General features: G+C 52.6%; 10 protein-coding genes across 10 annotated transcripts; 5 read left to right on the top strand and 5 right to left on the bottom strand.

Moving 5' to 3' along the window:
• Nucleotides 1–232: 232 nt before the first annotated feature.
• BO66DRAFT_374145 (SDR family NAD(P)-dependent oxidoreductase) lies at nucleotides 233–1,208 on the bottom strand (the record flags this gene model as incomplete). The annotated part of the gene is made up of 2 exons (XM_025645581.1): nucleotides 233–519; nucleotides 596–1,208. The coding sequence occupies 2 exons, from the start codon at nucleotides 1,206–1,208 to the stop codon at nucleotides 248–250; spliced, it is 885 nt and encodes a 294-aa protein (XP_025504249.1). The 3' UTR covers nucleotides 233–247.
• Nucleotides 1,209–1,290: 82 nt separating this feature from the next.
• On the bottom strand, nucleotides 1,291–4,024 carry BO66DRAFT_471398 (uncharacterized protein; the record flags this gene model as incomplete). Its single annotated transcript, XM_025652857.1, has 6 exons — nucleotides 1,291–1,903; nucleotides 1,988–2,345; nucleotides 2,413–2,611; nucleotides 2,691–2,757; nucleotides 2,825–3,202; nucleotides 3,282–4,024. 6 exons carry the CDS (start codon nucleotides 4,022–4,024, stop codon nucleotides 1,423–1,425), a joined length of 2,226 nt encoding a protein of 741 aa, XP_025504250.1. The 3' UTR covers nucleotides 1,291–1,422.
• Nucleotides 4,025–4,884: 860 nt separating this feature from the next.
• On the top strand, nucleotides 4,885–6,950 carry BO66DRAFT_322449 (putative sugar transporter; the record flags this gene model as incomplete). Its single annotated transcript, XM_025643760.1, has 9 exons — nucleotides 4,885–5,050; nucleotides 5,117–5,303; nucleotides 5,375–5,483; nucleotides 5,567–5,648; nucleotides 5,731–5,995; nucleotides 6,057–6,102; nucleotides 6,169–6,315; nucleotides 6,392–6,623; nucleotides 6,676–6,950. The coding sequence occupies 9 exons, from the start codon at nucleotides 4,885–4,887 to the stop codon at nucleotides 6,948–6,950; spliced, it is 1,509 nt and encodes a 502-aa protein (XP_025504251.1).
• Nucleotides 6,951–7,408: 458 nt separating this feature from the next.
• Nucleotides 7,409–8,396, bottom strand: BO66DRAFT_451369 (N-acyl homoserine lactonase family protein; the record flags this gene model as incomplete). The annotated part of the gene is made up of 3 exons (XM_025651867.1): nucleotides 7,409–7,836; nucleotides 7,910–8,090; nucleotides 8,157–8,396. 3 exons carry the CDS (start codon nucleotides 8,394–8,396, stop codon nucleotides 7,409–7,411), a joined length of 849 nt encoding a protein of 282 aa, XP_025504252.1.
• A 458-nt stretch (nucleotides 8,397–8,854) lies between these two features.
• Nucleotides 8,855–9,441, top strand: BO66DRAFT_451370 (DUF3237 domain-containing protein; the record flags this gene model as incomplete). The annotated part of the gene is made up of 2 exons (XM_025651868.1): nucleotides 8,855–9,263; nucleotides 9,332–9,441. The coding sequence occupies 2 exons, from the start codon at nucleotides 8,855–8,857 to the stop codon at nucleotides 9,439–9,441; spliced, it is 519 nt and encodes a 172-aa protein (XP_025504253.1).
• A 303-nt stretch (nucleotides 9,442–9,744) lies between these two features.
• On the bottom strand, nucleotides 9,745–10,960 carry BO66DRAFT_438430 (alpha/beta-hydrolase; the record flags this gene model as incomplete). The annotated part of the gene is made up of 3 exons (XM_025651062.1): nucleotides 9,745–10,223; nucleotides 10,309–10,413; nucleotides 10,510–10,960. 3 exons carry the CDS (start codon nucleotides 10,958–10,960, stop codon nucleotides 9,745–9,747), a joined length of 1,035 nt encoding a protein of 344 aa, XP_025504254.1.
• Nucleotides 10,961–11,306: 346 nt separating this feature from the next.
• On the top strand, nucleotides 11,307–13,022 carry BO66DRAFT_322492 (flavin-containing monooxygenase; the record flags this gene model as incomplete). Its single annotated transcript, XM_025643763.1, has 1 exon — nucleotides 11,307–13,022. The coding sequence occupies one exon, from the start codon at nucleotides 11,307–11,309 to the stop codon at nucleotides 13,020–13,022; it is 1,716 nt and encodes a 571-aa protein (XP_025504255.1).
• An 831-nt stretch (nucleotides 13,023–13,853) lies between these two features.
• BO66DRAFT_420436 (FMN-linked oxidoreductase) lies at nucleotides 13,854–15,364 on the top strand (the record flags this gene model as incomplete). The annotated part of the gene is made up of 6 exons (XM_025649873.1): nucleotides 13,854–14,209; nucleotides 14,288–14,519; nucleotides 14,679–14,784; nucleotides 14,842–14,928; nucleotides 14,977–15,156; nucleotides 15,218–15,364. Exons 1-6 carry the CDS (start codon nucleotides 13,894–13,896, stop codon nucleotides 15,362–15,364), a joined length of 1,068 nt encoding a protein of 355 aa, XP_025504256.1. The 5' UTR covers nucleotides 13,854–13,893.
• Nucleotides 15,365–17,820: 2,456 nt separating this feature from the next.
• On the bottom strand, nucleotides 17,821–18,927 carry BO66DRAFT_322396 (thioesterase family protein; the record flags this gene model as incomplete). Its single annotated transcript, XM_025643756.1, has 2 exons — nucleotides 17,821–18,707; nucleotides 18,819–18,927. The coding sequence occupies 2 exons, from the start codon at nucleotides 18,925–18,927 to the stop codon at nucleotides 17,821–17,823; spliced, it is 996 nt and encodes a 331-aa protein (XP_025504257.1).
• A 293-nt stretch (nucleotides 18,928–19,220) lies between these two features.
• Nucleotides 19,221–21,325, top strand: BO66DRAFT_451381 (acetyl-CoA synthetase-like protein; the record flags this gene model as incomplete). The annotated part of the gene is made up of 6 exons (XM_025651869.1): nucleotides 19,221–19,521; nucleotides 19,599–19,875; nucleotides 19,941–20,118; nucleotides 20,199–20,810; nucleotides 20,887–20,990; nucleotides 21,056–21,325. 6 exons carry the CDS (start codon nucleotides 19,221–19,223, stop codon nucleotides 21,306–21,308), a joined length of 1,725 nt encoding a protein of 574 aa, XP_025504258.1. The 3' UTR covers nucleotides 21,309–21,325.
• Between the last annotated feature and the right edge of the window lie 3,285 nt (nucleotides 21,326–24,610).

A 24,610-nucleotide genomic window follows, 5' to 3' on the forward strand; every position in this document is an offset into this window, starting at 1 on the left:
GGGCGAGGTAAGAAGTTGGATGGTGGAAGGTTGTGCAGTGGGCGGCTAAGTTACAACAAAGCAGATGGAGAGATGGAGGGGTCATCAGCTACAACTCACGTGCTCACGTGGTGGTGCTCACGTGGTGGCCCGGCCACAGGCCTGTGGCCGCTATCACGTGACACCCGCCTGCCCGCTGTATATATATATTCGCTGCATCTAGTAGGAAGATGATAGTCGTCACTATGCTAGACCAAAACTTACCATCCTAAGAGACACTCTTTGGCTCCGTTCCGTGCATGAGGTTCGACGTATGCAGTCCTTGCATCCCGACTCCCGTAGCCGCCGTGGTGCCAGCATCGACAGGGAGGACCACCCCAGTCACCCATCGAGCAAGATCACTTGCTAGAAAGCGCACTGCGGCGCCCACATCCCACCCATTCCCTTCGGTCTGCAGTAGACTTCTTGCTTTGCGTGCCTCTCGCTCCGCCCGGCTCATTCCACTGCCGTTCTGATACATCATCGTGGTGTATACCATGCCTGTAGCGAGTTAGCCGACCGTGCAGGGTGCGAGATGACGATCAGGATGAGGGGAGAACAACATCGGGACACGTACCCGGACAGACACAATTCACCCGAACGCGTTGAGCAGCATGGTTGGCTGCCATGGCTCGGGTCATATTCACAATCGCCCCTTTGCTCGTCGGGTACAGAAGATGCGGCGTGCCTCCCCGCAACCCGGCCACACTGGACATGTTGACGATGCTCCCTGCACATCTTCCTGCATTCGCCGCCATCGCGGGGATGGCATACTTGGCCATCTGCACCATGCTGGCCACGTTGATGCGAAGCCCGTCCATGAAGCCGTCGAGATCCACCTCCACGGCGCTCCCCTTGGCGCCCATGACCCCCACGTTGTTGACTAAGATATCGAGACGGCCGTAGGTGGAGAGCGCCAGGTGGACAATTCGCTGACAGTCCTCGGCCCTTGTTACGTCGGCGACGATGGCGACCCCGCGCCCCAGACCGTCGGCTTCGATCATCTCGACTGTCTCCTCGGCCAGCGAGAGCTTCAAGTCCACACATACGACGGCGCAGCCTGCCTCTGCGAGGAGAATGGCAGTGGCGCGGCCATTGCCGATCGCCCCGGGGGCGGCGCCGGCACCGGTGACTACAGCCACTTTGCCGGTGAGGGAGGCCGAGGGACGAGGGGGGATGGGCTCTGTCATTGTTCGTTTGGGAGAAGGAGGGGGGGACTACAAGTCTCTGGGGAATCGTGCAAGTTTAAGGATCGTGGTTCGGGGGGTAGGGCTTCGGCAATGGGGCTCGGGCACTCTCGGTCTACGATACAGATACACTAAAGAAAGCCGATCCTGACTGATGCCACGTGTGGGGGGAGTGTCTCGGCTTCAAACGCAGGTAACTTATCATATGACTCCATGGCTACGGCGGCACGAGACTAAACAATCCATCATCCAACCCACTCATCAAAATTTCCGTCAATAGACTTTCGATCCATCGATCGGGCATTGGCATTTCATCCCCGAGCTGCGGGTGCTGCTGCGTCGGCGCCGAGTGTCCCCCACCCGCCGGCCCGTTTTGCATTGGTCCAGCCCCAGCGTCCTCTCGCCAGAGGCCACTCTCCGCCATTCCGACATCCGGTACTCCGGACCATCCTTCATCGTGAGGATAGGGATTAATGAGCTCGTGCCTTCCTCCAGTCATCGTAATCCCCAGCCTCTTCGTCACACTATCAAACACCCGGAAAGTCCACTTGGCATTCAACCACCGATCCCCGACCTCCCGGAGATACGCCAGTCCCGTGTGAATTTGCGTCTTAGCCGCAATTCTCTGTGCCTCTGAGGTGTTGGAGTCCAAGACCAAGTCCAGCTGAAAGACCAGAAGATGTGAGATGCAGATTATCCTGCAGACGAGCCAATATTAGTGAGCGACATGATTACTTGGCTGAGGGTGATTCTCGTTGCCAGGCAGGATGGGTTCATCATACAGCGATGGGGGACAAAACCGTGCGACATCGTTCAAGATCGCTCTCTTCAAGACGGTATCGAGTTCGAAGATGCATCGCCGGAGCCGGTCATTGGCCCACGTCGCTAATTCATGGCTCTTGTCCACCAAAGTCCTGGCCCGCTGCCGCAGCGTCCGGCAAAAGGAGCATTCCAGGCGGTAGCCCATGGACGCGAGGAACAAGACCCAGGCATTACCTTCGTTCCAGTGGGTGATACGGTCAAGGAGTAAGTCCTGCGGGAATGAACTACGCCACGCCGCGAGGGCATGGATGAATGCTTCGGCTTCTGCGATCGTAGGAGTTGGGCGATTCGGCCCCAGGAGGTTGAGAAAGCGCGCGCCTATCCCCAGGTGATACCATCCGGATTAGGCGAGATCAGGCGAGTTTGAGACCGACGATCTACTTACCAAGCAGTGCCAGCCGACGATTTTCTGTGAGAAAATGTTGGTGGAGGGGAGTAACAGGGGGGATGATGTCTGGATGCGGCGAGGCAGCGACCAGCTCGACAGTCCAGTCTTCCGCCTCGGGCAGACGCCATTCAATCCCGTGATCATCGATGACTCTTCCATTTTCAAATCCGACCACCGAGAACCAGATATCACGCGACTGTCCATTGCAATCACGTCGGGCACATTAGTGTGGTTGGGGGGCAAGCTGTATAGTGGGAGGAAATGGGGTGGCCTACATATAACACCCACCAGATCCGCCGCACCAGTTGTTGAGTAGATGAGTCGAGATGGCTCTTGAAGTCCCTACTGTCGCTTAGCTCTCTGATTCTATTCCTCACCTGGGGTGTTTTTCTCGATGGATTGACCATACCGTCGATTAAATCCCATCTGCAACGCGATGCGAGTGGCGTTGTGAAACCAGAACCGAAAGTCCTTATTCGGGGCAAACGAGTTCTGAAACGAGCTGAGCAGCAGCGACCCCTGCAGAAGATTCAGCTGGCCCTTTTCGCATCCAAAATCGTACAACAGTCGGGCTCGCGAGAAGTAATCCTTCTGCGCAATCGCGTACTCGGTATACCCAGATTCGAAGACGAGCTCGGGGGTGGCGTATGGGACGACGTTGGCGAAGATGGACCAGAGAAGAAAGCTTGAGCAACTACCTTCCTCGTAATCCTTCACCAATCGCTGTCGATTAAAGATCGGGGTATACGGGTAGATGTGCTTGAAGAACAGGTGCAGAAAGGCGCGGCTGCAGAGCGTCGTCAGTCCAGGCATTCCAGCCCCCGTTTAGTGGCCACATCAAGCGAATAGGCGGAAGTCTCTCTCACCAGGTCGCTGTGGGAGGATAATCATGGACGTGCTTTGCACGCAAATAGGCGATGTCGGCGTCATCCAAGCCGGCGAACTCCCTTTGCTGGGCGCCGACCGCCGCAGGGCCTGGAAGATCGAGGCGGATCAACCGGCGCTGTGCTTGGCCCAGAACCTCACTAAGGACGGTAATGGAGTTGAGTTCGCCATAGTACTCGATGACCTGCTGCCCTTGCTCCGATGTGTACAAGGGGACCGGGGATAGCATGACTGGGTTTTCATCCGCCATCCGGCATAAGGTCTCCAGATGCGCATCCTCATCCGAAGCCAGGTAGTAGACGGGAGGGCCTTGCTGAAGCCCTGGCTGGATTGTCTCGGGTATCGAGGCAGTCACGCCTGCATGGGACAATTCCAACAGACCCTGAGCCACATCGCTCTGGCTGTGACTGAAGGAGGCATGCCGCCGCGGAGCAACACTTGTCGCCGGGGTTGGCGGACGCCGGGAGGGAGAGGCCGGTTCCGGGTGAGGCTCGGGATTATGAGAATCTTTCGATGCCGCCTGGCCGCCATGAACTATACGTCGACGCTTGTTGGAGTCGGTGGCACTGGCCCTGGGCCCGCGTTCAAGGAGAGTGCAAGAGCCGGCTCGGTCTCGGGTGATACAGCGAGTACAAGGAACCCCGACCACTGTCGAGTCACAGCGCACCTTCCGTTCGTGGCAGGGTACACACGCAGTCGGCTTTTTACCCAGGGGGGCACTCATCCTTAGGCTTGGAGTCTGAGGCGACGAAGGTTATCAAGGGGAAGGGGAAGAGGAATGGAATGGGATGGAATGGGATGGGACGGGATAGAGATGGAGATGGAGATGAAGATGGAGATGCAGGATGCAATGGCCATAATCAGCCTCGGGTAATGTTGATACGAAGATAAGGTAGGCAGGACCAAAAGCGGAGGTGGCGCCGCGGGAGTGTGCTATACGATAATGTACTGTACTATAAGTTTACCGTTATCTGGTCTGTGGCTGGTGGCTGTGGCTGGTGCTCCGGGGTTAGATTACTTACAGGTTCAAGTCGATACTTATTCAACAGCAAGAATATAGTACATTGGTAGAGAGAATGCCAACATGTCTGGATCTTCAACTCCAGGTCTCACGGGTAAAGTAACAGGTTATGTGAACATTGCCATATTCACTACTGTGCACAATATCTTCTCCGCCAGACATGCACATCCGGAGTCGACACCCGAAATTTCAGCCATGCAGCCGAAGAGTATGTTGACGCAATAAAGTGTGTTCCTAATACGAACTTTAAGATTAAGATGTATTTCCAATACACCTCGGGTGTGCACAGAAGCTCGCCCCGCCCCTCTTCCCCACAGTTGGCATGCGCTCCCCCTGAAACAAGCGGAAGACCGTGTTTCCCCATGGGGATCCCCACGGGGTACTGCACAGACAGAAAGAAAATGGAATAGTGCAGCAATCAGCCGTTTAGAGTCAAACCTAATCGGCCGGCCTCGGTACCGACGATGGCTGCAAAAGTTCCATCTTATAAGTGAGTATGCGTGCATCCTGATATCATGCCCTAGCTCTACGATCTACCACCGACGCACCCACCCACCCCCACAATGACCGTATCCAGATATAACCTGGTTGTCGTCCTCACGGTGGCCTTGGGCTCGTTTACCTATGGGTTTGACTCGGCCATCATTGGCTCCGTTTTTGGACTCCCTTCGTTCTTCTCCTATTTTGGTCTGACGTTGAATGGATCAAGCTCGGCTTCCATCATTGGCGGTGAGCAGACCCCTGCCCTTGAGCGCTGTGAGACAATCATGCTTGTACTTTAACTGAGCTATCCAGCGGCGAATGGACTTTTTGCCGGGGGCGGGATGATTGGGGCCGCCTTTAATGGCTGGCTGGCTGACCGTCTGGGTCGAGTCAAGGCGATTCAAATCCCGTGTGTGCTGGGAGTGATTGCGGCCGCCATAATGGGGGCCTCGGTGCACGTTGCGATGTTCTTGGTGGGCCGGTGCTTGAGTGGAATCGCGTACGATCTTTCCTGTCTCTTGAGCGGAGAGCACGCACACCATTCTATCCGGGCACTCAATATGTATACAGGTGTGGCATGTTTAGTATTGCAACTCCTCTCTACCAGTCGGAGATCTCCCCCGCCCACCAGCGAGGGAAGATGGTTGGCTCGCATGGAATACTGGTTGTGACGGGTTATGTGAGTACTCATGCCACTGCGGATTTCGAGAGACTGGGCCGCGTTCAAGCTGACGGAGAGGTCGTTCGGGAATGTACGTGAAGGCTTTCGCTGCCTGGACGGGATATGGGTGTTATTTCGAGACTCATTTAGAGGCCCAATGGCGGCTTTGCCTGTCTCTGCAAGGTACCCCCTCCTTGGCAAATTCATTTCGCGTGCGGCGCTAGGAAGAAGCATCTGACTTGATCACTCCTCACAATCATGGCAGCTGTCGCTCCACTTCTTCTTGTGTTGACTACACCGTGGATCCCGGAGTCCCCACGATGGCTCATCTCCCAGGGTCAGCGGGACCAAGCATGGTCAACTCTGAACAGACTCCAGCCCGTCACCACGGACCATGACGGATCGACTGTAGAGATATATAGGGAGATCTGTGAGCAGATCGCCGTTGAGAGCGAGAGCTCCAACAATGTACTTCAGTCGATCAAAGATCCCCAGACGCGGAAGCGCTTGCTCTGTGTCTTCTTCGTGCAGTCAGTCGACCTACAATCGGTGAACACGCCTTTGGAAAGGAGCAAGCTAAAAGATCAGTAGGTGCCTTGCTCAGAGCTCCGGCATACTGGTGATCAGCAACTATCAGGTGAGGGTTGTCCAATTTCGTGTTCATGGATGCGACTATGATATTGAGAATGGATATGAGGGCTAGATTCTGCTATGGAACAACCTGGGGCTGTACGGATCCCTCCCTCTACTCCTCTACTCGGTCTACACCAGTTGGGCCGCCATCCTGAATTGGGTAGCCAGCCGGATGGTCGACCGACTGGGCCGAGTGCGCATGATGGTGGTTGGCATTGTGAGTATCGGCGCCCGTCTGGGAAGGGTAGGACGCGTCAAGTATAAGATGTGGACTGACGACGCGGCGTCACCAGTGCGGATGCGTGGTCATGATGAGCTGCTACACCGCGATGGTAGCCCGGTATAGCAGCACAGATAACCAAGCGGGCAACGTCATGGGGATTGTATTCCTCTTTCTGCATGTAACCTTTTACGCCATCTTCGTGGATACGGTCAGCTATGTCTACTGCTCGGAGATCTTCCCGATGCATGAGCGTGCCAAGGGGATGGCCCTGTCTATCTTTGGGCTTTTCATGATGACATTGAGTGAGTAGCAACCCAGTCGAGCATGAGGGTACTCCCATCTGGCTCTTGTCAGCCGCTGATGACCTTCCGGTCTATACCGAGGCGGCATCGACTGCATTTGCCCAGGTTGGATGGAAGTACTATCTAGTCTTTATCATAGTGCCCGCTTCAGGGGTGCCCGTTTTGGCTCGTCTGCCGGAAACCAAGGGGCTGACTCTGGAAGAAAGTGCCACCCTTTTTGGTATCCCAACCCCTCCCCTGGGTGATATGGAGAAGGCTCAGGTCGAGCACATCGAGGGCACTACTTCGGGAGAAGATGTCCCGGAGACTATGACTATTAGGCATTGAAGATGGTAACGGGATAGATCCTGCGTCTCGTCATTCCGGCGCTAATTTGATCCTACCACATCGGCTGCGCTGTGCTACAGATACTTCTTGCAGCTTCTACTCAAGCGAACACACGTATCATTGAAACAGTAGAGTTCTTGGTACATTGCCCAGAGTTTCTAGAGGCTGTGTAATAAACGTACTTGCCGGGCACATGTTCAGTCCGGACACCATGAGATTTATTGAGATAACAACCTGAATTGCCCTTCCAGCTCACCACTCCCATGTAAAGGCATAATGGCATGGTCCAAGGTAGGTATTGGAATGTCGATGGCGCATCTCCTTTCGTCTGTTCTGCATCCTATCCGCTTGCTGTCGAGGAGCACCTATCGCCGGTCTCATGAGGTGTACGAGAATTACCCAGGCAAATATTTGTGATCTCACGCGAAGGGAATGCGTCTATAGGTTCAACTAGAGATCTACAGGAAGAATTCCTTTTCCCGGATCATAGCCTCAGCCACCTCCTTGTCATGACCATACAACAACCTTGCGTTAAAACGTCGCTGCAACCGATTGACCATCACGGAGCTTCGGACCCAGTCATTGTGCTCCCGGGCCAGCCAGCCCTGTGGCATCTTCTCCAGGTGGTTCTCTCTCACGTGGTACTGGTCCGTCGTGCAGATAATGGTCCCGTCCCGTTCCAGATTGACCTGCATGATACAAAGACCCGGCGTATGACCTGGCGCATGATGGAGAGTGATTCCTTGGAACAGGTCAACTGACGATTCATGAAACGTCTGCCAATTGAGACTTGAAAGGCTGAGGTATTCGGCGAGGTAGACCCCACGGTCAGCGCCGGTAGCGACAGCCCAGCAGGCATGCTTGAACTCGAGTTCGTGGACATATACTATAGCATTCAGCAACAAGGTGCTTCAAATCCACCGGTGGAGGCGGAACAAGGTAACAATGATGCTACTCACTGGGCACGTCCGTTCCCATAAAGTGCTCCAAACCCCCGGCATGGTCGATGTGCAGGTGCCCAAAGATCACTCCCTTGATATCCTTGATGTCGTACCCAGCCTTTTGAATCGCGTTGGGTAGCTTGTGCTCCTCCCTGTACTCAGTCCGAGGGAAGACATCGGTCATGGTTCCACCCCATTGCTAACCCACTTCAGTGTCCGGCCGCAGGAGCAAGAGGATGCAGGAACGGGGACTGTATCAGCATACCGTATCGATATCCTCAGCACAACCAGTCTCGAATAGCAACAGTCCCGCATCAGGATGATCTATCAGCACAGCAATGGCCATCAAGTCTCGCCGCTTGCTCACCGGGTTCGTCTCGCTCACCAGACTGGTATTGGCCCCGCGGATGAGGAATCCTTCGTCGGCTTGGAGGGTTCCCAGGTTGAGAATATGCAGTTTGGTGCCCGACGGGCAATTCATTGGGGACAGCCCCACAAGAGCCATGGTGTTAGGGCTTTACTGGACAGTGGTGTCGCGGCGCTTGTGGTTCAGAGTTGGGGCGGTCGCAAGTGGTCGAAACAAAATATCGAAGGAAAATACCTGCGGTGATCCGCGGCGGTGCTGACGATCTTCGAATTGTCCATACTGACAAATCTGGTCAGATCCTGGTATTAAATTGGATGGAGGTTGGATCTGACCAGGTGGAGGAGTGGAGATTCAGTTTCCCCCCGCATTTCAGTTCGGCGCCGAATCAACCACGGGTGAATGAACTGCCGCAACCCCGAAGATTGCCCCGCGCGAGGGAGTGGGGAGAAAGGAGGTAAGCTGTGGGGAAAACCCGAATGTATCCTTAATTGTTTCGGCTTTGTCTACGGAAAGAGATAAAAGAGGAGAGAGGAGGCATCGCTGGACATGAACCACACTCGTGGATCTCACCTTGTTTACCCCAACAAGTGCACACAATGGCAACCCCGACACCTCCTAAGCTAAACCATGTCTTCCATCTCCGAGGCCACATGGGCGCCGACACTATCAAAGCTGGACAGCATCGCTCCGGTCCCCATCGCCATATTACCGCGCTCGAAGGTGGCTTCCTCCGCGGCATCCCGGGAACGAGAGGAGAGGGACTCGACGCAACTCTCGTCGTTGGTGGCAGTGACTGGATCTTGTTTGACGAGACCACCAACACCGCTCACTTGGACGTGCGTACCCAGGGGCGCACCAAGACCGGGGAGTGTGTCTATGTTCACTATAACGGGTATCTACGGCTGGACGAGGCGGCGGAGAAGTTCATGGCATGGAGCCCGGATGCAAAGACCACGGAGTTTGGCGACCATCACTGGTGGAGTGCGCCAAATATTGAGACCAGTGGTACGCCCAGATGCTTGCACTCGGTGAACACTGACCGAAGTCTGAGTGCCACTACTGACCAGGTGTAGATCCGAAGTTCACATGGGTGTCCACGACGCAGTTCGTAGGCAGGGGACGATGGTTCAGAGAGGGGAATGTCCAGGCGGTGGAGTACGAGATTTATGAGGTGGTTCATTGAAAGGTTCTGAAAGGTCCCTTGGGATTCATATTTTGAGATTGTACGGATAATCCGAGTTGCGATTCCTTGTCTCTCCTGCTGTCGCAGTATACTGCTCGGGACCTCAGGGATGGATCCGGTCGATCTGATGGTAGAAACATTTCTTTTGTATTCCCTCGGGACATTTGATTAGACATACGCTCGAACGGACATCTTAGAGACCAATGGCGGCAATCTCTCGGTTGGTATGCCTGTGTGATGGCTGTGGGGGTAGGGGAATTGTCGTTCTTGCTAGGTGCGAGAGGCTATACAGCTATTCTATTCCTATGCATCAGACACGCAATCCAGCATCCACCGGTAAATCATTCCATCCGTCTTTCTGCGCACGCTCGGATCCACCCAGGCCGAACCCAAGCCATACAGATGCATCTGCCCCCACTCTACCTGAAGATGATGTCGCACCCCGGCCTTGCTGAGCAGAGCAGCCAGATCTTTGCCCTCCTGTAGAGCAAACTCGCCCCCCCCAACCAGAACCAAAACCGGACCGAGTCCACTGAATGTAGCGGGCACACAGGACAGCGCATTGACCTTGGGCGAGCTTCCACTTTCGCCGTCCAACCAGGCGTCGACAAATGTGGGCACGGTCGCGTTGGCGCCCACAATGTAGTCAGTCTCAACAAGGGCGTTCCCTCCCTCAAAGGCCTTCAGCGACATGTCCATCCACGGTGAGATTAGCACAGTGCCTGCCGGCTGGGGAAGATCGTTCTGCTTGGCTGCGAGGCAGCTCAGCAAGCAAAGACCCCCTGTCACAGTTTGCTTATCAGCCTGCGAGTCTGTATTTATCGCTGGGGTTGGGGGGTGGGATAATAGATTTAAACATGAGCCTACCGCCAGCCGAGTCGCCCATAAACACGATGTTGCTGGGTGATATCCCACAGCCCAGCACATATTGATAGGCTTGCAGAAAGGCCTGTTGCTGAGCAGGCTGGGGCGCTTGATGGGTGAGTGCTGTACCATGAAGACAGAATTCAGTTATTTTAGAACCGAGTGACGTGAGATTCAAACATCTAAGGAACGGTAGGAACGCACGATATTCCACGCTGAGAAACACAAGTTCCAGTCCCTCCTCTGCGGCACCGGCGAGCCATCGATCCATGTAGTTCAGATACATTCGGGCCTCGCCACGGGCATACCCGCCCCCGTGCGCATAGATCACGATACATCGTTGTCGCTTGTCATCCGGGGTGACGGAGAGCTCGGCTGTTCCAGGGATCACATATCCGCTGAAACTATCCCCAACCCTGCGCGCGCGAGCCAGGGGGCAGTCAGTGACGGGCAATCGATGGATCAGCTCCGGGAAGTAGTAGGAACTGGACGACCAGTATGCCCGATGAAGCCGCAAACGCAGCGTTTGGTAATGTGGCAAGCCGGGTAAGAGAATCGCGCGCAGCCCAATCAGAAGCATTTGGACGGTGAAAGTGTAGAGAAACCGACACGATCTGCCGGGGTTCTGCAGGAGGAGCTTCCATAGCTTGACCATCTTTGCGTTCTTTGTCTGGCGTTTCTCGTGTCTAGCTAGCCAGACTAAACCGTCAGTACATTTCTGTCTCAAGGTAGTGCGAATCAAGACGACAACTTCTAAGTCTGCCTCAATTGTTGTTCTTTGTTCCCCGCCACGGCTTCTCCAGACTCTCGGTGCCGATTCAAGCCTCGGCACCGGCAGCCGCGGGGATGTATGTCTCCGAATACTGATAAACGCCTGCGTTTGCATGATCCAGAGGGGAACACGTGAATGTTCTATTTTATAGCAATCAAGATCTCGACGATCAAGTGCTTCCCAATCTTTGTTGGCATTTGCTTGCATACTTTCAACCTGCGCACGAAACATGGGTTCGATCGGTCCGACCAGCCGCCAACATGCAGGAGCAGACTATCACATTCGCGAAACCCCCATGGGGTCGCGTCGCTCCATGAAGGTTATCTTCATGGGCATGGGCGCCGCGGGGATTAACTTTGCCCAATCTGTGGCGAAGCAGACACAAAACATCGACTTGACGATCTACGAAAAAAGCAGCGATCTTGGTGGCACATGGCTAGAGAACCGATACCCCGGCTGCGCCTGTGATATCCCCAGTGTGTGCTACCAGTTTAGCTGGCAACGCAAGCCCGACTGGTCGCAGTACTATGCTGGATCCCGCGAGATCTTCGGCTATTTTAAGGATGTGGCCGTGAGGAATGACCTAGAACGCTTCGCCAAGTTCAACCACCAAATAGTGGGAGCCGAGTGGCTGGACTCCATCTCCAAATGGAGAATCACTGTCGTGCGTGATCAGGACCCAACCACGGCCTTCGACGACTATGCCGATTTCTTCCTCAATGGTGGCGGCCACCTCAATGCGTGGAAATGGCCGGAGATCCTGGGACTGAACACCTTCCAGGGCCCTCTAATGCACAGCGCAAACTGGGACGATGCGGTTGAGCTGGCAGGTAAACGCGTGCTGGTCGTTGGCGCTGGCAGCTCGGCGGTGCAGATTGTTCCCAATATCCTACCCAAAGTCAACCAGTTACACATTGTCGCTCGGTCGCCTACCTGGATAACAGCCGGCTTTGCGCCGAAGTATGCCGGCCCCGGGGGTAGCAACTTCAAATATTCTGAGGCCACCAAGCAGCAGTTTCGAGACGACCCGGAGTTGTATCTGCGGTACTGCAAGGCTATTGAGTCGGAGCTTAGCGTCCGGTTTCGGCTCGTCGTCAATGACTCTCCCGAGGCTTTGGCGGCGCGCAAGTTCTCGGAGACCCAGATGAAGCAAAAGCTGGCGAGGAAACCAGACCTGATTGACAAGCTGATGCCCAAGACCTTTGGAATCGGTTGTCGTCGACCGACCCCGGGAAACGGGTTTCTCGAAGCCCTAACGGAGGACAAGACCACGGTCTGGACGGAGAACCTGACGGCAATCACGCAGACGGGGTTTATCAGTGCCGACGGCCAACACCATGAGGTGGACATAATCATCTGCGCCACGGGCTTTGATACCACCTTCCGCCCTCGTTTCCCTCTCATCGCCAACGGCCGCAACGTCCAGGACGATCCCGCCGACGCCCCCGGCTACCTCGGCCTCAACCTCCCCGAAATCCCGAACTATTTCATGTTCAGCGCCCCCTATGGACCCCTGGGCCACGGCTCTGCGCTCCCCATGATCGAGGCCTTCACCAACTACATCCTCCAGATCATCAGAAAGGCGCAGGTAGAGGACATCCGCCGGATTCAGGTTTCACGCCAAGCCGCCGAGGAATTCACCCGGCACGCGGACCTCTATCTAAAGCGGACAGCCTGGTCTGGCCCTTGCAGCTCCTGGTTTAAGGCGGGTCAAGTTGGCCGCAAGCCGAAGCTCTGGCCGGGCTACGGAGTTCATTACCTGACTGTCCTCCAGGCGCCACGATATGAGGATTACGAGATCTCGTATCTCACTAGTAATCGATTTAACTACCTTGGGGACGAATTCGAGGTACGCGAGTATGATGGGCGAGATTTGACCTGGTATTATGGACTATTGGATGGACAGGATGTGCAGCCTGCGGAGGTTCCCCCGCCAATGTACTAGGGTTAGCGTTTTATCTCTACTGACGAGCATTCGGTGGGTTGAATCTGTGTACGGATCACAAGCAGGGCTGTAGAACTCCGTGTCTACCTCATGCGTTCCATAACGTAATCGGCAAGCGAGTGGGCACCCTGTATATTGCATATACAAGGGTCTACTTTTCAATTCTTTGAGATTAACCACGCGATCATTGAGAAGTATGAAATTGAATATAACACAAAAGTAAAGAAGCAGCTTCTAGCTTGAACCAATTAAAAATAGAGTAGCCTAGAGTTATTGGATCCTAAGTTAACTTCAAATATGTAAACTTACCGTGTTTATCATAATACCTTGGTAAATAATGCTTCGAAATAATAAACATTGGTAATATCATGATGATCATACAAAACCAAGACATTAATCTTATCATAGGCATATCAAAGTTAAAGAAAATATTTATGATTGTAAAGTATACTCTTTTTGATGCAATACACAAGTGCCCACTCGCTTGCCGAGCCCACTGGCTTGCCGATTACATTTTCCTGTGGGGAGTCTCTTGCGCAGGAGTAGAATCAAGGTCATGTCCCTCGCCGAGTAGGTCACTGGGCGTAGGTGGCCAAAGCAACCTGTATTTGTGACGTACATGATTTTACCCACCTTTTCTGTTGGCGGGCGCTGGGCGGCCTGGTCGGAATACATATTCCGGGCGTACGGCTAGAGTGAACCGGCTCGGCACCGTGACGTCTGCCCCGATGTATTCAATTCCCCCCAACTCCAGGTTATACAGTCACCAGGGACCACTACGGCACCTGTAAAGTTCTGGTTTGTCGACTCGTCCATTGTTCTGCATACTACCGATTCGAGAAGTCCGCGGACCAAGCAACTAACGACAGAGATGGCCGATCTACTCGAGCCCGTGATCCTTGGGGATACTATTCAGCTCCGGAACCGGGTTTGCATGGGTTCCATGACGCGCAATCGATGCATTGATGATAACAAACCGACGGAGGCCAGCATCAAGCATTACGTTGATAGGGCGCGCGATGGCACGGGGTTGATCATCGCCGAAGGCACCTTCATAAGCCCTCATGGAGCTGAATGGCCACATGCACCGGTCATGTACAACGATGAGCACGCGCGGGCCTGGGCCAAGGTTACCAGTGCCGTGCACGACGTGGGGGGGAAGATATTCTTCCAGCCCTGGCACGCTGGTCAGTCGGTTTCGACCTCCTTCCAGTCTTTTGTCATCAGCGAGTGAGACACTGACCTTGTGAGCTGCGTACCTACAGGGCGAATTCAGAATGAAAACATGCCGATGCTCAAAGACAACGGGTACCCGGTCTATGCGCCCTCCAAGATCGCTGCGAAGGGAGGCAAGTTCCGCACCTTAGAAGGAACTCCAGGCCACACCCACAACATTGTCGAGATCGACAACCCGAAAGCCTTTGTGGGGCAATACCGCCACTCGGTCACCCTGGCAAAGGAGGCGGGTTTTGACGGCATCGAACTGTTGTCTCAGGGGTGAGTGCGATGTAAATCACAACATGAGCAAGGGAATATTCCAACTGACATGATATTGATCCTTCCCCCACTAGCGGTTATCTGCTTCATAATTTCCTCGCATCGTAAGCATTCATACGGCCTGAACCCAAGGTTCGCGCAGCTGAGATTCCTCCGCAGGCACTCAAACTCCCGGACCGATGAATACGGCGGTTCCGTCGAGAATCGGTGCCGCTTTCCTCTTGAAGTCCTCGATGCGATGATTGAGGTATGGGGCTCGCGATCAGTTGGAATCAAGATTTGCCCCCCAGATGACTACAACGACACTGCTGTCTCCTACCAGGAACTGAGCGAGACGTATACGTACTACATAGAGGAGCTGATGCGCCGTGACCTTGCCTTCATCAATCTATCCCGACGCGGCTGTGACGTCGGACGAGAGACCGATGAATATTTCAGGTCGCCGCCGAGGCCCCAGGGCAAAGAATTGCCGCCAAAGTACGACCCCGTGCTTCAATTCGGGCCCATGATCAGGTGTCCCGGAAGTCGGACAATGCTGATGGTCAACCATGAGTACACGGTGGAGGAAGCGAGTGCTCTGATCAAAGCAGGGAAAGTTGACCTGGTGACGTTCGCTCGACCCTTCATCTACAATCCGGTAAGTGAAGCATGGAGTTTCGGTAGCATGGGTGGAAAGGCTAACACAATGGCATTTTCAGGATCTGATTAGCCGCATCAAGCACAAAGTCTCACTCGCGAAGAACGACCGAGGTGGTAGAGTCAACTATGGGCCCTTCGAGGATCCAAATGAAAATTACAACGACTGGCCGTCGATGACACGCAGGAGCCAAGCTGTTAGTGATTGAGTGACTTTGGCACTGGTTTCCATCAACACGAACATATCCCATGTAGCTAGACTGAAAAACTCTCGTCTAAGATAGAGCCTCTCTTCTGTTCAATTCTCTATAATGGCTTCTGCACAGACATCTCAACCCACGAATCTCCCCTACCAAGCCGACGACCGTCTGACCGCTATGTCGGTACTCTGGTGATATTCAAGTAGGAGCGGCCAGGGGAATTGGGCATACGAGGATTTCAGCACGTGAAGGGCCGGCAAGGTCTTCAGTAGTGTGCAGTCGGCACCGAGCCTGTTACAATAAATACTCTGCAAGTATTCCCATTCATCTCGATGCCGAGGCCCAAAGAGCTTCTGCGCATTTCGAGGTTCACGATTCTGCCGACAGTCTCTATCATGGCTCCAGGTCCAACAGCCGACCCTCTGAGGAGGCGGAATTCGATCGAGATGGCCAAACCCATCGACGACCCAAGAATCGAAGACCTTGCCACGGAGCCACCAAGCTACAGTACTGCCCAGGTGAAGCGAATCAAAGGCAGGGTCGATACGAGAGTTCTCGTTCCGCTATCACTCATGTAAATTGCCAACCAGCTCGACCGAGGAAATGTATCATATGCGTAAGCATTGCCTCCTCCTCCCCTGGGCGCCTTCCACCACCATCCAACTAATGGTGATCACCTTCGCGGTCCAAGGTACACTTCTGAAATGCAACAAAAGCTCGGGTACAGCGGCAACCGCTATACGTTAGCCATCTCTATCTATTTTCCATTTTATATCCTCTCCGCGCCCATCGCGACTGTTCTGGTCCGGAAGCTTGGTCCCAGAACCGTCCTACCGGCTGCGACGCTATTCTTCGGTGTTGTGGTGATAGGGATTGGGTCATGCATCCGCTGGCAGGATCGGGTCGTGCTTGAATTCCTGGAGGGATGCTACTTTCCGTCAGCTAGTTTTGTGATCAGCATGTACTATACTTGTCAAGAGCTAGCTAAGCGAATGGCGCTTTTCTTCGTGGGTTGGGCTTTGGGGGCTTTGGGGGGCGGGGGTTCTAGCCTATGGACTGGAGCAGATGAACGGTGTGGATGGAAAAGGTGGTTGGCGTTGGATATTCATCTGGGAAGGAGTCCTGACAATCATCATCGCGCTGCTGGGATACCTCTTTACGGTGGACTTTCCCGAAGCTGCCCACCGCAATACCTTCAGGTTTCTGACGCCCTCCGACCTTGAAATTATAGGATGATGTAAAGCTCATTCCCTTCGAGCTGACGGCCCGCTTGCGACATGCTCTAGACTGGAGACTCTGGTTGTTCGCCGCCAATTTCTTCACATCATCGCTGATCACATACTCGGTACAATGTTTTCTGCCAATCATCCTGCAGACCAGCCTAGGCTTCTCCACCACCTACGCACTCTGCTTGACTGCCCCGGTCTACGTCTGTGCTAGATTGGTCGCATATTTTACACACCTTCAAGTGTGGGATAAACCTAAATGGCGATCCAGACTTGTGGCGATGGCGGGCTCGATCAGTCGGCCCACACCTCGAGCGATTCGCGTCTAATATCGAAAGCCCTGGCTGGCGGTAAAAGAAAGCCAAGACAGTAGATGAAGGGAATAAGCGCAGCGCCACTACGTGGTCCGAGTTCGGGGTGAGGATTGATAAGAACTAGAGATTTCGATTGCTGGACGAGGTACAGGATAAAAAACCGGAGCGGCACGCGTATCGGTATGCGTATCAATGCTCGGCTTATTCTTTTATTGGGCAAGAGCTGACAAAGCCGAGCTAACTATAAGGGAGACATCGTACAGAAACTTTTGACAGCAGTTCAAGGCGTCACAGGTGAAGATTCCGTGCACAGCCCAAAGGATAAGGACAAGAACAAGGGTCTGAAGAGGGAACGGGCAATCAAGGAGACTGGCTGCCCGGAAATGTCTTCCATGCAGGGTCAGCCATGCATCCCGCAGTACATCGACCCCTCCCTCCTACTCAATCATCGTCCCAGCCCACGCTTGACCAACAGATCGCTACACGGTATTACAAAAACCGAGAAACCCACTAAGACCAAGCCTGTCACCGGAAGAGTCCAGGCCGTTCCTAGAGAACGTCCCGCCCGCAGCGAAGTTGATCCTCATTATCTTGTCGAGAGCTTTCGCTTGACGCCAGACGAGAGAACCTTTCTTCTCGATCTGTTACATTCCGCGAACCCAAGCAATCTCTCTCCCCGGGAGCGTGATCCCCAGGAAGAGGAGTTCTGGGCAGATTATGTACATCTTCTCGATCAAGTCCATGCCCTGGGAGAATGAAGAAGCCCCCCCCCCGAGGTCGGAACGCAGTGCAAGTCAAGCATCAATCGCAAGTCTGAGCCAATTACATGTGAGGCTCGAACAAAGAACCCAGTGCCATTTTGTGCCATTCTAATCATATATTCCCATCTAGGCAGAGAGGAGGAAAGCCAGAACTAGGATCAGAGTTAGCCACGTCGATCCTTTCTCGTTGTGTTGCGCTCACTGGGCATGATCAAAGCCACCTGGGTGGCAATCGCAACGAGATTCCCCACGACATCCACAATCACGACTTCCACATCGAACCGTCCATTATGAACCGACTTCATGTGGATATGGCTATAGAGCCACTCGCCTAGGTCTGCCCCAGCACATCTCTTGTAGTCAATGTTGAGGGCAAGAGTGGGGAACCAAACAGGGCCGGGGGCGCCAGCCACAGTCTCGCCCGAATTGTACTTCTGATTCACCCAATGCTCTAGAGGGCCGAGTGCGGTGGGGAGAATATCGCACAAGAACGAGACGGACTCCATGGTCCAACTCGTGCTGCTTCCAGATTCCTGCTGGCTATCCGGGCGGAGGCGCGCCCATTGTCCGACGCCTGGCTGCTGGGGGGTGTCGGCACGGCCGCTCCCCGCGCATGACTGGTATAACTCCACCTTGGTTGAAGCACGCCGGAAAGCCGGATTCGACACTACAACCTGCTTCCACATGTTGTCACCCGTGTGTGACGGAGGCGAGGACGCCATCTGGATCGAACCCTTGCATACGCGGCTGCCGACACTCCAATCGCCGGGCACCGAGATGCCGGTCTCGGAAACGCGGTCGGATATGGTCACGTACCCTGCCACGCTAGGACGATCGGCCTGAATGAGGGTGACATGAATCACCGAGATGCGAGTTCCAAGCTTAATATTGTCCACCAGCAAGGTGGCGGGCCCGGTCTGGCAACGATGAAAGTAGGACAGTTGCATCGCAATCGGCCGGGCGCATCCATGGTGGCGGTTCGGCTGTGTCGCTAGAAGATGCGTGGCTGCTACCCGGTAGAAGATTGCGGCGACATAGCCTCCATTGGGCACTGTGTCTCGGTCAGTAGGGAGACCAAATTGCGGAAAAGGAGACAAAGACAAAGGAAGATAGAAATGGACAGAAAAAAAAAAGCACAAGAAAGGGAAAAAAGAAAACCGACCGTTGCCGACCGACCATTCCCATCTCAGATCGGCCAGATAGGCACCCGGGCGCATCGCCTGGACTTGGATGGCACGTTCAAACGTATCGAACCCATTTGCAAGAGACATAGTAGGCATTGACATTGGCGGTGCATGTATCTTCGCAGTCTTGCAGTAATGAGACATGACGATGCACCCCTCAGTGGATGTGTTAATGTACATACATCCGCGACGCCGACCGCTCGCTCGGTACCGAGATAAATCACCCACCGCCCATCACCAGGCGTGGTAGATAAAAGAACCATTGGAAGCATGAACTTTGCTTCATCGGGAAGCGAATTTGAAGGTGATTCTACTCTCGCCGAACTATGGCCGTGATCGACCGCTTGCGAATTTCCGACCGGGGGGAGATCGAATCTCCCATGTCGGTGGAAATCCCCCCCACGGATCTGTTTTCTTACATCACCTCGGCGGGCACCCCGATCTCGCGCCAATCGCCCCAATACTTTGATGCTACGGCGCCTACCGCCAACTACACCCTGCAAGATGCTGAGCTCATGGCCAAGCGAGTTGGGTATGGTCTACAGAAGGTGATGCAGCTACGAAAGCAAGACAAAGTTCTCCTTTACTCGGGGAATGACTTGCTGTTCCCCATCGTGGTCTGGGGAGTGACTGCGGCCGGTGGCGTCTTCACCGGAGCCTCGCCCTCGGCCTCGGTGTATGGTAAGTTGGAAGTGAAACTTCTCAACAGTCTCCGGCATCTTTGGGGCAATGTTTGACGGCTGAATGGTGCGGGCTAGAGCTTGAATACCAATTACGTGATTCCGAGGCCACTATTTTGATCACGAGCATGGAGGGATCAAAGGTGGCTATCGAGGCAGCACGGAAAGCCGGTCTTCCCGTGGACCGAATTCTCTTGCTGGTCGCACCCGGGATAGACGACGGACACCCTGGCTCCATCCGGCCATGGACGGAGATTTGGGGGTCGAGCGAAGAAGCGAGTTTGTGGCCATGGGACCGTATCTCCTCCGTGGACGAGGCGAGGACGACGACGGCGGTGATCAACTATTCGAGCGGGTGCGTTCAGCCATCTTCCATTTGAAAATGGCTTTGTCGATCGCCGACATGACTGACTCGTCTAGGACGACCGGCTTACCCAAGGGCGTCGAACTCACCCACTACAACATCATCGCCAATGCCGAGCAGATCATTGCAAAGCGCCTTCTGGTAGATAACACCGAGGCGGGTCGCGCCCGTCGGGATAGACTCAAGGCGTCAAGTGAGCGATGGCTCGCCGCCGTACCGATGTATCATGCCTTTGTGAGTCTGTCCATCGAGATGGCGCTGCCTGGTCGGTTCGCCCTCATCTAACGTCATGGGGTATCTGGTAATGAGGTTAGGGTCAATCTTATTTCTGTGTCATTGCTCCCCGTCTCGGGGCCAAGGTCTTCATCATGCCCAAATTCAACCTGCACCAGTACCTCACCTTTGTGGACATCTACCGCATTACATTTGTCAACGTCGTCCCCGCCATGCTAGCCATGCTCTGCAACGTTGAGCAACCAGGACGTTTCAATTTCAAGGCTATCGAGTCGATGACCAGCGGTGCAGCCCCCTTGGATCCAACCATCGCGCAGCGGTTCCGACATCGGTACCTCCGAGATGGGGTGCTGGTCAAACAAGGGTGGGGCATGACGGAGACCACATCCAATCTGACCGGCTTTACCCCAGATGATCAGGATGACGGGCGATCCATCGGCTGGTTGAGCCCCAATTGCAAGGCGAGAATTGTGCCGGTTGCAGGGCGTGAGTTCGAAGGAGGTGCGGCTGCCGAGGGGCGACTGCTGGGCGAACTCTGGGTGGCGGGCCCCAACGTCATGAAAGGGTATTGGAAGCGTGAAGCTGAGACGAAAGATGCTTTGATGACCGAGGGGGAGGAGCGATGGTTGCGCACGGGCGACATCGCCTATGTGGATGATCGGGGGTGCTTCTACCTCGTGGATCGACTGAAGGTACGTACGCCTGGACTCACCGTCACTCAGATCAAGAGAAATCACCCTCGCGCTGTGCCTACACTGACCGCACCAGGAGCTCATTAAAGTGAACGGGTTTCAGGTCTCCCCAACGGAGCTGGAGAAGGGTTTGATGGCCCATCGAGGAGTCGTGGACGCGGCTGTCGTGGCCTACAAAAAGTGCGTTGCCTCCTTAACCATGCTAGTCATTGAGTTGCCACTGACACCCGAGCCCGACGGAGCAGACAAGGCAGCGAGTTTCCCCGGGCATTCGTGGTCCGCACAAGCCCCAGTGTGACGGCTGAGGGGCTCCATGCATGGATCCAAGAACGATTTGCCCGGTACAAGTGGTTGGAAGGAGGCATCTTTTTCATCGAGCAAATTCCGAGAACAGCCAGTGGAAAGGTTATTCGACGGCAATTACCAATCCCAAGGAATCTAGACTCTAGGCTACGCAGCGGTGAGGGGATGGACAGGCGCGAATCAAGAGGTTCTTAGACAGTAGCCACAAGAATAGGGCACCAAAACCAATGTGACTTGCCCCAGGAACTAGTCATCGTCTTTATGTCCCCCGACACGCGGCAACTGCCAACGACATCGATCACCTTCACACTGTAGTACAGCGCCCTGGCATTGACGCGCATAAAGCGGTCGTAGTCCGCCTCGGGGGTGCCGATGGTGGTGCAAGCGCCCGCATCCACGACGGCGCTGTTCACGACAATATCTAGATGCTAGGAGATATGTCGAATGAGCCTCAGAGAATGCAACTCTATCCTCGAGTAACAGAATGTAAGGTGTAGGATGCAATTTTTTGATTGTGGGAATGGAGCTGAATCCAAAATTGGTCACCCCGCCTCCCTCTCCTCTTCTCGACCCCATTGCAAGCCTCATCGGACGCTCCGGGGAAGGCAATCAAGAAAAGAACCACAGGATACAACAGCAGTACGAGTAGAGAAGGACTAACGGCCACAGAATCGCAATTCCAAGTGCCGGAGTGGGGGATATGATACAAGGGTGAAGGCCAGCCCTAGCATGTTGGCCACGTCGCCGCCACCAATCTTCTCGCCAATGACGCCAACATAAAATGAGGCCACTGTGCCCAACACGCATCCCAGCCAGCCAGCAACAAAGGCTCCAAAGCCTGCGTAACCAATGGGGAGCCGCGACTGGGTATTCCAGCCATCCAGGTCTTCGTTGGTGATCTTTCCCTGGCGGAAAAGAGCGGATGTGGTGTGGCGGTAGCGGTTCCCTATGTGTATGAGTCAGAGATGCCCGTTAGTACAGAAATGCCCCGTCGCTCAGCCCCAGTAGATGTCAAACTCTGGAACCGTGTGCAGCAGGGTCGCCCAACGGTGGTCCGCGAAGGCGGGGTTAGCGCCACTCCAGATCCGGAGTAACAGATCCCGGGCACGACGATAAACCGCAAATCCAGAGCGAGCTCGGAGGGCCAGCCAGCGAAGAACTTGATCTCGAAGCTCTTGAAGTTGTATCTCGCAGGCGATCACGATGATGGGCCAGGTCACGGGGCTACCCCGGGGTTCGAACGCATCAAGCCGCCGAACATGCTCCCAGCCCGCATGAGCCAGCTTCTCCAACCCACCCAGGGCGCCACGGCCGGTTCGTCGCTTGAAGACGATCAGGAGGGAACAATAGAGAATGTGGCAGTGGATTATATCCGGCTGATGCGTGCGGGAGCCAGCAGGCGGGGCCAGGTGACAAAGCTCGCGCTCCATGCAATCCAAGTGGGTGGGCGACAAGTCGACCGCAGGGGGGAGTGCCTGAATGCGATGCAACGCCGTCAGCAAGGAATACGGGAATCCCGCAAGGGCGGGCTGGATGTAGGCAAGGTCCCGGGCATTGTCGGCGCTACCAGAGGAGTACCACCCAGGAGTGGGACTGCCGATCGGGGGGTGACAATGACATTGCTGATATGTAGCCACCGTGTGCAGAAACTGGAACATTTCTCGCACCATGGCCGCGGAGGTCGAGACGGACCACAAATCTGACCGCACTGCCTGAAGCAGGCTGAGGCCCCCGCGGATGTGCTGTCGCCAGACGTGAGCGATGCCCTCGGTGGCGCTTTCGGTCAGATGAAGGATGATCGTGGCCAGGAGGGCAACCACCTCGCTGTCCTCGCCCCTGCCCGCCTCCAGGGCCGAAAGTTGGAGACGGAGCTGATTGAAGCTCTGCCGACGATGCGCAACCGCCAGTTCCAGCAGCTCCGGGTCATTGCTGTGGAGGGAGGCGAGATTTGAGGCCGAGAGGCCACAGATAGCGTGGAAGAGGGCCCTTCGGCCCGTGGCCACGACATGGGGCTGTACGGATCCCTGGAGGGCCAAGGGCAGGAAGACAGAGACTAATATATTGTTGCCCGCCGGGATGGGCATGAGAGCTGCACTAAGTCGAAGGCGCCAGTGATTATAAGACTACGAAAAGGAGATAAATCAACCAGACAAGAATTCCATTCTTAGGAAAAAAAAAAAAAAGAAAGACCCGCAGGGTCTTTACTTTAGACTATATATATATAAAGGTATAAGTATCTAAAATATCTATAACTAATTTATATAATAGACTATTAAAACACCTATTACTATTTTTTTTATAAATAAACCAATTTATATAGTATCCCAGTATTTAATTAGCCAGTTAGCTAAACTATAGTAGTTAAAAAAATAGAAATAAAAAAATTAATAGCTAATATTATAATTAAAATAGATTTTTAGCCGGTTAGTCTAGTTTAAAAAATCTATTGTAAAAATAAAAAGAATTTTTAACTAGATAATATATTTTTTAGTTATTAGTTTTATAAATAACCAGCTAATTATAATTCTTTATTAATTAATATAAATAAATAAACTAGCCGGAAAACTAAACCAGTTTAGAGTGGCTAACAGCCAGGTCAGGTCAGGTTAATTGGAATTTTTATATCTGACCGCCAGGTTATAGTTAGATTAAGAAAATTTTTATATCTAATTATAATATAGCTAAAAACTAAATAATTAAAAATTTTTATTATTTTTAATATTAAGATTTATTTATTATATTTTTTTAAGTCTTAGTATAATTAAAGTATACTTAGATTAAGCAGTTATTAATCTGACTATTTAAACTATTACTAAAAAACATATAAAAAAAAGCTTTTTAAATAAAATAAAAATAATTTAAAAAAAATAATATTCTTATTATCTATATTTTTATAAAATAATAAGAAAATTCTAGTAGTCTTAATAGAATTTAGCTTTTTAAAAATTAGTTACTATTATAATATAAAATATAAAAAAAATATATAATTATAGTTTTATTTAAACTATATATTTTAATTATAATATACTATATTATTAAAACTATATATTTATTTTTGGTTAGGCTATTAAAAATAATTATATAGTTTTTAGTTTACTTTTTATTTTTTTAATTTTAGTTTAAATAGTCTATTAATTTATTTTTTTATTTATAAAAACTAAATTATATTTTATAAATTAAATTCATAAATTAAATCTATACTATTTTATTTATTTAGTTTTTATTAATAAATATACTTACTAGAAATTATCTAGTTAAAGACTAGATACTAAAATATTAAATCTTAATAAATTTTTATAAAAATTTTTTTTTTAGGTTTTTTATACTTTAATTTATTTTATTAATTAAGTTTTATTTAAAGAAAAATATTTTTTATATTTTTAGACTTTAAATATATTTTTTTATTTATAAAATAGCTAGATTTAAGAAGTACTATAGGGTTTAGGGTTTACATTAGGGTTTACATTAGGGTTTACATTAGGGTTTACATTAGGGTT

Source organism: Aspergillus aculeatinus, assembly GCF_003184765.1.
Source record: "Aspergillus aculeatinus CBS 121060 unplaced genomic scaffold BO66scaffold_23, whole genome shotgun sequence".
NCBI lineage: Eukaryota > Fungi > Ascomycota > Eurotiomycetes > Eurotiales > Aspergillaceae > Aspergillus > Aspergillus aculeatinus.